This window comes from Sander vitreus, chromosome 4, assembly GCF_031162955.1.
Source record: "Sander vitreus isolate 19-12246 chromosome 4, sanVit1, whole genome shotgun sequence".
NCBI lineage: Eukaryota > Metazoa > Chordata > Actinopteri > Perciformes > Percidae > Sander > Sander vitreus.
Genome location: NC_135858.1, coordinates 34,962,945 through 34,975,048, shown reverse-complemented (window position 1 = coordinate 34,975,048; position 12,104 = coordinate 34,962,945). Strand labels below are relative to the sequence as shown.

General features: G+C 41.5%; 1 protein-coding gene across 7 annotated transcripts in view; it reads left to right on the top strand.

Annotated features, from left to right (window-relative positions):
• Nucleotides 1-12,104, top strand: part of smpd4 (sphingomyelin phosphodiesterase 4) — a 28,257-nt gene that overhangs the window by 3,436 nt on the left and 12,717 nt on the right. For 2 of the 7 annotated variants that reach the window (XM_078249460.1, XM_078249459.1), the window contains exons 4-11: nt 924-1,060; nt 1,371-1,446; nt 2,309-2,417; nt 2,789-2,841; nt 3,900-4,051; nt 4,413-4,545; nt 5,323-5,394; nt 9,642-9,779. In XM_078249460.1, coding sequence (XP_078105586.1) covers nt 924-1,060; nt 1,371-1,446; nt 2,309-2,417; nt 2,789-2,841; nt 3,900-4,051; nt 4,413-4,545; nt 5,323-5,394; nt 9,642-9,779 — 870 coding nt within the window. The remainder of the gene's footprint in view (nt 1-923; nt 1,061-1,370; nt 1,447-2,308; nt 2,418-2,788; nt 2,842-3,899; nt 4,052-4,412; nt 4,546-5,322; nt 5,395-9,641; nt 9,780-12,104) is intronic. The other 5 variants (XM_078249464.1, XM_078249462.1, XM_078249463.1 and 2 more) reach the window with 5 other exon arrangements.

Here is a 12,104-nt window from a genome sequence, read left to right as displayed (position 1 = left end):
AGCTTATTGGCGAGAAATATTTGGAGAAGAATGCCATTGGATTTGTACTTTGTACGCAGTTTGTACATGACTCAGTCAGCTGTTTGTCTCTTCACTGGATACAGCAGGGCAGCTGACCCCAACTTGTATGTCAATGCTTGTAGTATGAGGCAACAGCTGCTCGAACTGTGACTCCTGAGCTTCACTTTGAGTATCTTCACTTCCTCATCAAAGGAATTTGTACTGAACTTTGTACTTTACTAGGGCTGTGTATCGTTCAAGAAATGTCGGTACCAATGCCAATACCGTGACTTTGATACCGGTTAAACACCGGTACAACATTAAGGCACAAATCCTGTATTTATTTTTCATCTCCTGCTACGTGAGCCCAGTCTCTGTGCGTAATATAGAGTTTTTCCTGCATGCCTCTACGACGTATAACGTTAGACAGCCAATAGTAAACGTTATGAGGTCTTGGTAGAAGCATGCTGCATGCTTGTTGGCTCACTGGCGCTGATGAGACTTACTCCTTAGGCATTGAAATTTGGTATCGAATGAAGAGGCTTTTTTCGATACTAAGGGGGCAATTTGGTCGGTGCCTAATAGAGTATTGAATTTGGTACCCAGCCCCATACTTACTAACCCTAAACCTTAGCAGAAAACCTCCAACATAAAAAGGTTGTATTGTATTGCACTTTATTAGAGAAATTAATGGGGATATTAGAGTTGCAGATAACTCTTTCTGGAGACAAATAAAAGATAAATACAGAAAATAAGAGTCAGTGGGGGTCTGGGGCCTCGTTGGTGAGGCTTACTGCTGAGGGCTTCTCTGGTACAACCACAGTTGTTTTCGCCGGTGCTCATTAGAACCGAGCTGTCATAGTAATGTGTTAAATGGGTTCCCAGTTCATGATACAGTGTTTATGTGCGCGTCTCCCTTTTAGGAGCTTCACGCCATTTTCCCCTGGCTGGTGGAGACTGTCTTTGGCAGTCTGGACGGCATCATCGCAGGCTGGAACCTGCGACTCCTGCACTCACGGAGCCATGAGTACAACATTGTCCTGGAGTTTCTTAAACCCAGGTAGTTACAGCTCCTTTTCCACGGAATATGTGAATGTTTTTTTTTTTTTTTTTTTATTACAGTTTACAGCAGTGATCCAGAATGAATATCTGCGGAATTCAGCGTACTGTTTTTCAGTCTCAGTTCAGTTTTTCAGTCTCAGTTCAGTTTTTCAGTTTCAGTTCAGTCTTTCAGTCTCAGTTCAGTTTTTCAATCTGAGGAAAATCCATAATTCTACAGCATCAGCTAAAGTGTAATTTAATTCATTGTGGGTTTCTATAATCAATTCAAATACTGTTCTTGTTCTCATCTGTTTGTATTTTGTTTCCAGTGGGCCGATGATGAAGCTCGTGTATAAACTTCAAGCAGAGGAGTACAAATATGAAATACCTGTCAATTATCTTCCGGTAAGAACATTTGTCTGTTTAGCGACTGCGTCGCTAGCTGCACTCAGTGAAACTCTCTACCTCCGTTGTTTGCACTAGACCCCTCAGTTCAGGCTTGGTTTGTTTGAACAGCTTTTTAAAATCTCCGTTTAGAGAGCATGTCTTGACTCTCATTAGATAAGTGTCATGTATAATGAAGAGCACACGTGTCAAACTCAAGGCCTGCGGGCCAAATCCGGCCCCTCACAGATTTTGATCCGGCCCACTTATCAATTTAGGATACAATACCTTTTGTCAAGCTTGTGCGCCAAACCAAAAAGGTTCTATGATGGCTAAGGAACTTTTTTTTTTGCAGTCTTTGGTAGGGCTTTACAGTATGTCGACAACAATACGACAGAATTTCAGGAAAAATAAACCGTCAAAAGTGCCCCAAAAAGCGACGAAAATGACGGGGAAAAAAGCTTCTTTTTTTTTTTTTTAAGCAACAAAAACTTCAGAAAACAACGACACATTAAAAAAAAGAGACAAACGTCAGAGAAAGCCACAAAAAAAGTGGAAAATGTTGAAAAAAGCTACAAAAATGACGAAAAATTAGACAAATGCGAAGTGCAGTTAGACTTTCAATGAAATAAAAGCAATAAACTCTACATGTCTGGCCCTTAATGTGATTGTCATTTCACAGTGTGGCCCTTAGTGAAAGTGAGTTTGACACCTCTGAGAGTATGATGTAAAAAAAAAAAAAAAAGACTGGAGGTACATAATGAAATGTCGTTCCATTTACTGTTGAAGGCTATTACAGTTGTAACTGGTATCCGTTTTGACAAAGTGTCAACCATGTCCGCCTCATCTTGTTCCATTCTATCTCCCCCGGTGTGTCTTCCAGGGTCCGGTGAAGGCCTGCATCCAGGAGGGAGTCCTCCCCGACTGTCCGCTGTTCCACAACAAGCTGCAGTTCCCCCTGTCGGGTGTGCTGACTCTGAACCTCGCTCTCAGTATCCTTTCCAACAAAAACCCCCAATCTGTCTGGGTCCTCTTTATGGTATTAGAGAGGGATTTAGCCTTAAGCCTTTATTAGAAAACAAAACCATGTGCTGGCTAATTACTATTAATGATAATAACCGTTCTTTGTGTCTGTTAATCTATATATACAGTGGCACGCATAAGTTCATGAACCCAGTCATTTTAGCTGTTATCTTCTAATTGTTTCTATGACGTGACAGCAACAGTTTGTTTATTGTGTGACTTTCTAACAAAGTCCTCACTGTCAGACAACGAGGACAACAGGAGGGTTCATACAAGGCAAGGGAGGGCACAGACTTTACGTCGCTGTGCTGTTAGAAGATTATTCCTTAACGCTCTGCAGATCCTTTTGAATTCTTCATGTTCAATTTCGCCTACTGTCTCATCACGCCAAAGGTGAGATTACCGACAAACTATCAATGATATTCTGAGTTCAGTGCACCTTGAAAAAGTATGAACATAAGTCATTATTAACCGCTGAAGCCTGTGCCGAGTTGTGGACTAATAATGGATTCATAAAGGCTGTTTTTTTTTTGTTTTTTTTAAAGTGCTCATATTATGCTTTTTGGCTTTTCCCCCTTTCCTTTATTGTGTTGTATATCTTTTTTGTGCATGTAATGGGTTTACAAAGTGAAAAAAAGCCCAAAGTCCACCCCAAAGGAAACACTGTTCACAAACTGCTTCAAACTGCTCTATTGTAGTCCAGCCTTTACTTCAGAGACAAACGTGGTCACTTTGGAACACGTTATAATGCTCACCTAGCTGCTAGCGTGGCACGTCCTCATACTCTGCTTCTGACTGGCTAGTAGTCCTTACCTAGCTACTGTCAGGGCTCGCCCTCATACTCTGCTTCTGACTGGCTAGTAGTCCTTACCTAGGTACTGTCAGGGCTCGCCCTCATACTCTGCTTCTGACTGGCTAGTAGTCCTTACCTAGGTACTGTCAGGGCACGTCCTCATCCTCTGCTTCTGACTGGCTAGTAGTCCTTACCTAGGTACTGTCAGGGCACGTCCTCATACTCTGCTTCTGACTGGCTAGTAGTCCTTACCTAGCTAGTGCACATGTGCGACTCCCAACAAAGATGGAACAGCAGTGTGATGTCTCACTCTGTAGCTAAAACAGAGAGCTCAACACACAGGGTGAAAAGAGGAGCTGCAGCAATGTGCGGTACGACAACAATTTGGTGTCTTTTGAAAGTTAAACCATGTAAACCTATTCTGATATAACCTCTAAATACAATTATGAACCTGAAAATGAGCATAATATGAGCACTTTAAGTGATATCCTGATAGACTGATCTTTTATACTTATATACAGAAAATAGTCAGTAAAAAAAAAAAAAAACTTGATCTAAGTGGTATTCTTGGCTGTTGTCTTCGGAACGAGCACAACCATCGCTTGCCATATTATTTCTCACGGGGGGTGGAACTGATCCGTTCTCTTCATGTTTTCAGAGTTACCCCCAAGGCCAACAAGGAAGCTCCACCGACAGCGCCTATTTTGTGCTCGTGGACACTTACCTCAAATACTTCCTCCCCAGTGAGGGAAGTGTCCCGCCTTCCCCTTTCTCCGACTCAAGAGGCTCTGTCACTGCACCTTCACCCAGGTATTTATAGCAACAAAGATGTGATAAATATATTATAGTCAGAGTCATATCTGTCTGAAGTTTGGGAGATAAATTAAGAGGGGATAGGGCCAGGAAGTTCTCAACTTCGTCCCACACCTTTTGAACATTATTTGAGTTTTTTTGTTGCTAAGAATCTTGTTTGTTTTCCTTTTTTATTGCTTATCAGTTGTACTTGTGTTTGTATTTTTTTTAACATGTTCAATAAATTGACTAAATAAAATGAAAAAGATGATGAAAACCCCAGTGGATGTTGAACAATTGCATGTCGTATAACAACAAAAGTTTCTATTTAGTCAAACTTGTTCATAATTCTACTCTCTTTCTAACTTTACTTCAACAGATCTTCCAGTGTTTCTTTTGCCGGTTATGGCGTTCACAGCCCCAGTCTCCTGAAGCATCACATATTCCATCAACCGTCGGTGAACGCAGACCCCGCAGCGCAGGAAATCTGGAGGTCTGAAACACTGTTACAGGTAAGACACAAATCAAACTAGGGGTGTCACGATTTTTAAAATGAGCTTTCGGTTCCGACTGTCGAAATTCAAAAGCGGGATCGGCTATTCCTCCAGTATTTATTTCTCTTGTCACCCGCCTGCTTGCACACATCCGAAGCTGTAGCATGCAGCTCAAAACACACGGTAACGTTACCTTAACGGTAGCCTGCAGCTGCACTTTGCCAGACTCCACGGCCAGTGCGGCAACATGTTTCCTTCCCCGTGAGTGAGTTACGGAAACATGTGGGCTCCGACGGACTCCACGGTGCGTTCATGTGCACCTCATTAAACTAATGGTGTATTCAGTTGCGCCTCTAAAACCCTGAGAAACTCAAACTGTTGTTGTAAAATACCCTTCTCCCATCTAGTGGCTCTTATTGTGGCATTAATGCAAATTAATGAAAAAAATGTTTAAATCGAAAATTTAATCGAAGTGTGACCTTAAAATCGAATGCTGTTTCGAATCGTGGATCTGGAGAATCGTGACATCCCTAAATCACAAACTGTGGGTTACTGTGCTTATTGTATAGAGACCGTTAACATTTTACAGTGCAATACAGTAAAATGAATTGCAAGTAGTGGGGTTTTGTGTCTAAGAGATTCTTGTAATGTTTTCAATGAAAGAAAACAGATGCTGGTTCTAGTGTTTGAAGTGTGTGTGTGTGTGTGTGTGTGTGTGTGTGTGTGTGTGTGTGTGTGTGTGTGTGTGTGTGTGTGTGTGTGTGTGTGTGTGTGTGTGTGTCTCCTTGTCCTAAGATGTTTGTGGAGATCTGGCTCCATCACTACTCCTTAGAGATGTACCAGAAGCTGCAGTCTCCTCAGGTAAAGGTAAGAGAAATTTCCCCTCCCTCTCCTCTCCCCTGCACAGCAGCATCGCACAGCTGGCTGTTGAATGGCTGACCACCCCCCCCCCCCCCCACACACACACACACACACACAAACCTCCACCACCTCTGTCCCGTCCCCGGAGCGAGCCCAGTGTGGGAGAATGGTTCTGACCAGCAGCCTCTTGGCCTCCACCAGCCACCAGACCAGCTACGGTCCGGGAGGTCCTACTCATACACTGTATATAAAGATGGACGGCTTGACAGCTCCCAAAATGTGAAGCCAAAACATTTGGATAGGCCCCTGGTGGCTGGCTGAAGAATAGGTCATAAACGAGGCCACACATAATCTGCAAACGCAGATTTCCGCAGACTTAAACATAAATAAAAGTAAAACAAAAGAATGTTAACAGGACTGCAACCCAAGGAGAAAAAACAGTCTGCTACGTTCCAAAGATTTTCATTCTGCATCACCGCTGAAGACCGTAAAAAGAAATTGCATCTTTGTTTGGGTCTGGTAATTAACCCCGCTCCCTCCAAGTTAGCGGACCGGACTTGGACCAAACTACAAGTCAATTGAATGTTTCCCAAGTGTTCATTTTTCTGATCAGTTTGGTTTGTATTAGTTATTTGATGCTATAAAAACTGGCTGAAACGTCATGATTGGCAGCTGGGATTAACTCGTGATTGGTCGAGCGGGTGTATGGGCGGGACTTTGATACCGCAGCTCCCCCGCCTTGATCACTACTGCGCAGACTCTGGCTCCAAAATTACAAGATGGCAACGGCCGTATCCGGGAGGAAGTGTAGACGCGACGTTCATCTTTATATACAGTCTGTGTTTAAAACTCTAAAACTACGGTTTTACAAAATAGCGTATGGGCTGAATTTAAAGGTGGACCAGCTACTGTGGCTGGCTAATACAAAAGATCTGTAATCACTCTGCAGGCAGCCACATTCCCACAAACCTAGTAAAGAAAAACAGCATATTGTACTAGCTACAAGCTAATGATTTCCTTTTGATGTGTAGCTGTTGAAAACGTTGGCTGCAGCGAGTTCTTTTGAATCAGCTGACTGAGGTTAAAAGGTTTCCTGAGTTGCTTGCAGTATGAATGCACAGCAGGCATCCCTGTTTCCCACTTTAGAAGCATCCCGGTTCTAAGTCAAATGTTTTTGTAGCTTGAGAGTAGCTGCAGAGTAAAGCTACTGCATTAAGGAATCTGGCATGTGTTCCCGGTAGTAGTGCTTTTGCTTCCTTTCACGTTCCTTTGCATGCTGGCATGTCCACGTCACCGAGTGTTTCTTTTGTTAGTTTTGTTGTCTGTGTGTAAAACACCATTTTTAAAGCCACAACACTGTGAAGGTTTCTGGAGACTCTGGAGCGCAATGTTTAGTTGATCGATAGAAGAAAAAAATAATAATTAATCGTACAAGTAATTTTTCGTGCAAAATTGGCAGAAAATGCCGTTTTCAGCCTCTTCAAATATGGAATATTAGTACTTTTCTCTGTTTTTAAAATCATAACAAACTGAATATTATACTTTTTTGAAGCATCCAATGGAGGATGCTTGAAAAACGTTCCACCTGTTGCAGCTACAGTACAGTTCTGAATGTGTTCTGATGATCAAAAGCAATCACAGTGAGACTTTGTGCTGGTGTTGTTTGTATCATACCTGCTCTGTAGTTGTATACACTTTGACCCTCGGCTATTTAGATTGCATGATTAATGCGATGCCATGATGTTGTACACTTGTTTATTCTCCCAACAACACTGTTTCCTCAGCATTTATGGAGCAGCATTGTTACTTAAAAATCTGTGTTTTAGCTTTTGGAGCTGCAAAGATTAATCAAATAATGGATTAGTTATCTGTAGTTTCTTCTCTCCTCTGTGACAGTAAACTGAACATCTTTTGAGTTGTGGACAAAACAAGACATTTGAGGACATTATCTTGGGACTTTGGGAAACACTGATCCACATTTTTCACAATTTTCTGACATTTTAGAGACTAAACAACTAATCCATTCATCCAGAAAATGATCAACAGATTAATTGACGATGAAAACAATTATTAGTTGCAGCCCCTAGATTGAACCAAATTAGGGCGACTGTGCCCTAAAGTGCTCATTGTGTATCAATCATAAATATTACTGCTGCAACAAATTGTTTTCTCAATTAATCGTATATCATTTGGTTTATAAAAAATGGTAACAAATGCAGTTTTCTGAAATTTCAAGGTTTTTAAATGTCGTGATTTGTCCGACCAACAGTCCAAAACCCCAAAGATGTTCAGTTTGTTTTAATGTAAGAGAAGCAAAACACAGCAACAACACATCATCACATTTTAGAAGCTGGAACCGTCAGATGTAAGTCGCTAACTCATCTCGTTGTCAGTCAACTAATCGTTGCAGCTCTGGTTCAGATTTTTAAATATCAGAAGTCATTTCACTTCATGCTTTGAGCTCCGTTCACTGCTCCAAAAGGCTGCAAAGGAAACCGTGAAGTAACCCTTCAACTCCTCGTGTAACATGCTGACCAATGCAGTCATAAACATTACAGGTTTTGTCAAGTCTACCTCTATCTTCCTAAAATACTGTATATTAACCACTTAGTTGAGTTATTGTGTTCTGTGTCTGTGAAGAGTGGACTGAAACTGCAAGATTTTAGCTGACTTGGTTTCATGTCGGATGACCCAAACTAATGTAGATGCTTGAAATGAGAGTTAATGTTCTCAGATCTGCAGTTCACATTTAACAAAACTGTCTATATATATATATATATATATATATAGCATACCATGTCATTTGTTTAATATGGATTAGGTTACCAGAACACAAACACACATATTCCTGCATGTTGTGCCTCTGTTAACAGTTTGGCACTGTTGATTATTTATTGGTGCTAAACTAAATCTTACAGTTTTGAGTTCACTCTGGTAATGATGATAGACATTAGGGATGGGAATGATTAAAAACTGATAGGCAAACTTCTATTTAAATATGCATCTGGATATATCGTGGATACGTCCACACAAACTGGCACATTTTCTTTTACGGCCAAACTGGACGTGCTCGTCCAGTCACTCCAGTCCTCGTCGATGTAGCGCTCAACAGTGAGCGCCCGCTTTTTAAACGCCTCTGCTTCCGGAAGTGATTTTTCCCTGATCTATTGCTCAATTAACGTTCCATTAAATGCTTATATATAACGACTTTTAAGCCTCGAAACAAGCCAACCAGCTACGAGATGAATCCTGACCATAAAACATTTGATTCGACGCAAAAGAACATTTTGAAAAACGGCAGAAAAAAAAGACAAAAGGTACAAGACTGCGCACAGAGACGATCATAGACTTCAGTGGCAGCAGCTTGCTAAAGTCGTTTGCGGATGCGGTCAACATTTCCATGGTGACGGCGAGCTCCACCAATCTGAGACGTTGCTATTACGCTTAGTATTGTGGATAGTGTAGTACTTCTCCGTGACATTGTGAATAAAACATGTTTTTTCATAAAACAATGTTGATATCGTACAGACTTCTGGCTTCTTCGGGGGCAGAAACCTTCATTTCACAATCTCGCAGCGGATGGGAAGTCTCCCTTGGACTGTTTAGACATTATGGTTGGTAATCAAAATTGTATTTGGAGAAAATGAATGGGATTTTTACTCTTCCGGATCCACACTGTTAAGCTCTCTAGCCACGATGGCTCTCTTCTGTCAGATCTCTTGTTCTGCGGTAATGGACAAAACATAATTCCGTTACTTTACATTTTTTAGTAATTGTGATTTTTTTAATTTTTTTTTTATATATTATATTTGATCCTGTTTGAAATGATTCCCATCCCTATGACGATGTAATCCCCCTCCGTCTGGTGTTCAGGAAAAGGCCTCTGCATCGTTTCCCCCGGCAGTTAAAGCATTGTGTTCCCACAGTCAACATTTTATTCTTGTTTGTCTCCCCTCCTGTTTTTCTGCTCCTTTCCTCCTGAATTTCCTTTTTGGCCAATTGTGTTTCTGTCTGGTTGTGTTCTCCTTTTTTCGCTGCCTCCTTTTTTCTCCTGTTCTCATGTGTACGTTCCTCCTGCCACCTTTTTCTTTTCTTTTCCTTCCTCTTCTTCCTCCCTTATTGTCACTTCCCCCCCCCCACCCACCCCCCCCGTCCTTCCTCTCTCTTCGCTGTTGTTGCTTCTCCTCCACCTTTTCGTTGTCTTTCCTCATCCTTCTCTTCCCCCCCCCCACCCGATGGTAACGGGTGAACAGCTGGCGCTGCTGCAGTACCGCCTCAGTATGTCCAGCATGCCGTGCCAACCCTACGCCTCACCAGGCTCTGGGACTCGCCACACCTACCAAGTACTTTTACCTTTTCATTCACCCCCGCCCCTCTGGGGCCTCCTGGAGGTAAACGGCAGTCAGTTACAGTCAAAGTCAAGGGTACTTCTCTCAAATTGACAAACACGGTGAGACATCTCCCTCCCCCCCAAAGTCTCCAGCCTTTATGTGAATCGCTTTAGCTTTTCTAAAAAAAAACTAAAAAAACAGGTGGGCTACGAAAAAGGTGGACGTGATTGGTTGTTTGTGACGCACAATAGAGTGCTGCAGGAATGAGTCCTCAAGCTCGGAAAACGGGTGAAACGATGCATCGGGAATCGGTTACAATCAATACCGGTTACAACCGGTTGTGAATCTTATCGAACCTTGACTTGAGTGTATTGTTACGTCCTTAGTTCTTTGACATAAGATATGTTGGTAAATACCCCACTCGTGAATTTTGAAGCCTGTATTTGTCTTATAAAAGGCGGTTGCCTACAAGTGGCTTAATGGGACTACAAATGTCATCACGTGGAACACGCCAGAGAACTTCTAATAAGGAGAGAACTTCCACTCTCTGGATACTTCCGGCTTCTGAACTGGTTGCAATTCCACTCTGGTTCCACATGAGGGCGCTCACAGGCGAGTACAGAATGAATGGAGGTCTATGGAGCTATACCCCTCAAGATCCACTTTTCTCTTCACTTTTTTTGTCTAGTAATTTGAATGTTGCATTCGAAAGGGGAGGCAAAGAAAATACACACTGCTGGGTGTTAGATTTTTTTAAAGTCGTTTTTTTTCTCCTAAAAAGCCTTTTAAAATGTCAGTGACATCAAACACGTCGTATGGCCAGAGATACTGCTTTACGGCAAGCTCTGAGTCACTTCCTTTTTCCTTTTCATCGATAACACAGCTGACAGGTAAGGCTCTCCCTGTCAATACACGTGCTAGAAAGAGGTTTGGTTGGCTAATGTTTTAGACGGGCTCTGACATTCTGGTTCCGCTTCGGATGCCGTCAAGCGGGATCTCTGCTCGTAATCAGTCCTTCACTGACCAATCAGCATTCATTAGCAGAATGCTAGCTTGTTATGGGCAACAACGACTCAACCTGTAAGAAACCGAAAGGACACAAGTACTCGTTCATTCAACTTTCGACCTATAATCCATGTTGAACTTGCAAAAACTACAATCAAATCTGAGATTTCTCAACGACAGTCGGGCGAAAGAGACAAATGTAGCCGTCTAGCTCCATAGACTCCCATTCATTTTGCACTCGCCCGCGTACAAGTGGGCTTAATAGGGAGTGAACAGGCTCACCGTGGACAGGCTCTGAACACGCAAAATCTTCCAGTTTTGTTTAATTAATTTTTTTCTTTTTAATTTTATTTGCATATTTTACAAATATCATGTAATACAAACTATTGTTTGGCATCATACTTAATAAATCCATAAATAGGGCAGTCATTTCCATTCAATGAGCATTATAACCTTACATAATGATGACATAACGTGAATAAATTTAAGAATAGAGGTTTCTTAAATACACAGTAAGCAAAAAAGAAAGGGGAAAAAAATAAATACAAAATGTAATTGAAAGGTAGGCTATATAATCACATTTCCTTAAAAATAAATCTTGTCGAACAGGCAAAATCAGTTTAAAGTCATCGGTGGGGAAGTTGTCATGTGAGCGTGATGTTTAGTTCATTTATAGCCTAATGTTTGTTTGTTTGTTGGTGTTACCATTTACGCTTCAAAAAATTATTTTCTGCCAAAATGTAATGGAAAAATCCAGTCGGCTTTTCGTCGAGGGAACCAGGACGTTTCTAACTTCGGTTCGGCCTTCAAAAATGCGTCATCCCTGCAGCACTCCATATATTGTCACTCATCCCGACTGGTAAAAGACAATCCAGCTTTTTAAATCACAGTCATTCCCTATTCATTTTGGCCTCTCTCTTATTCCTTCTCCTTTTTTAATTAGCTTGACTTCAAAATGTAGCAAGATTTAAAGACTTTTGGCTGACCCTTAAAAATAAATCTCTATAGTCAAGGATCCACAAGCAGCAGCGTGTGGTCCTAACCTAGAATTTAAGAAACGAGAGATCACGTTATCAGTCCTCTATAATAGACTGCTTATCAACGGTTAAACAGAAAGTCCTTGTGCTTTTATGGTAGCCCAAAGTCTTGCTCTTCTGTTCCCATCTGAGGCCTCCAGTCTGACTGTAAATTGTGAATCTCTACAGAGAAGTATCCTTGACAGGAAAAGTAAGCCTGCAATGAAGCTTTTTTGGAAATTGATCAAATTCTTGTTGGTTTGGATGTTGATTCTCTTTTGCTCTTTGTGTTTTTTTGTTTGTTTTTTTAAATGCATGCTTTTTTTACACTAAGTCTGGTGTGCTTTTGTTGCTTTACACGTTT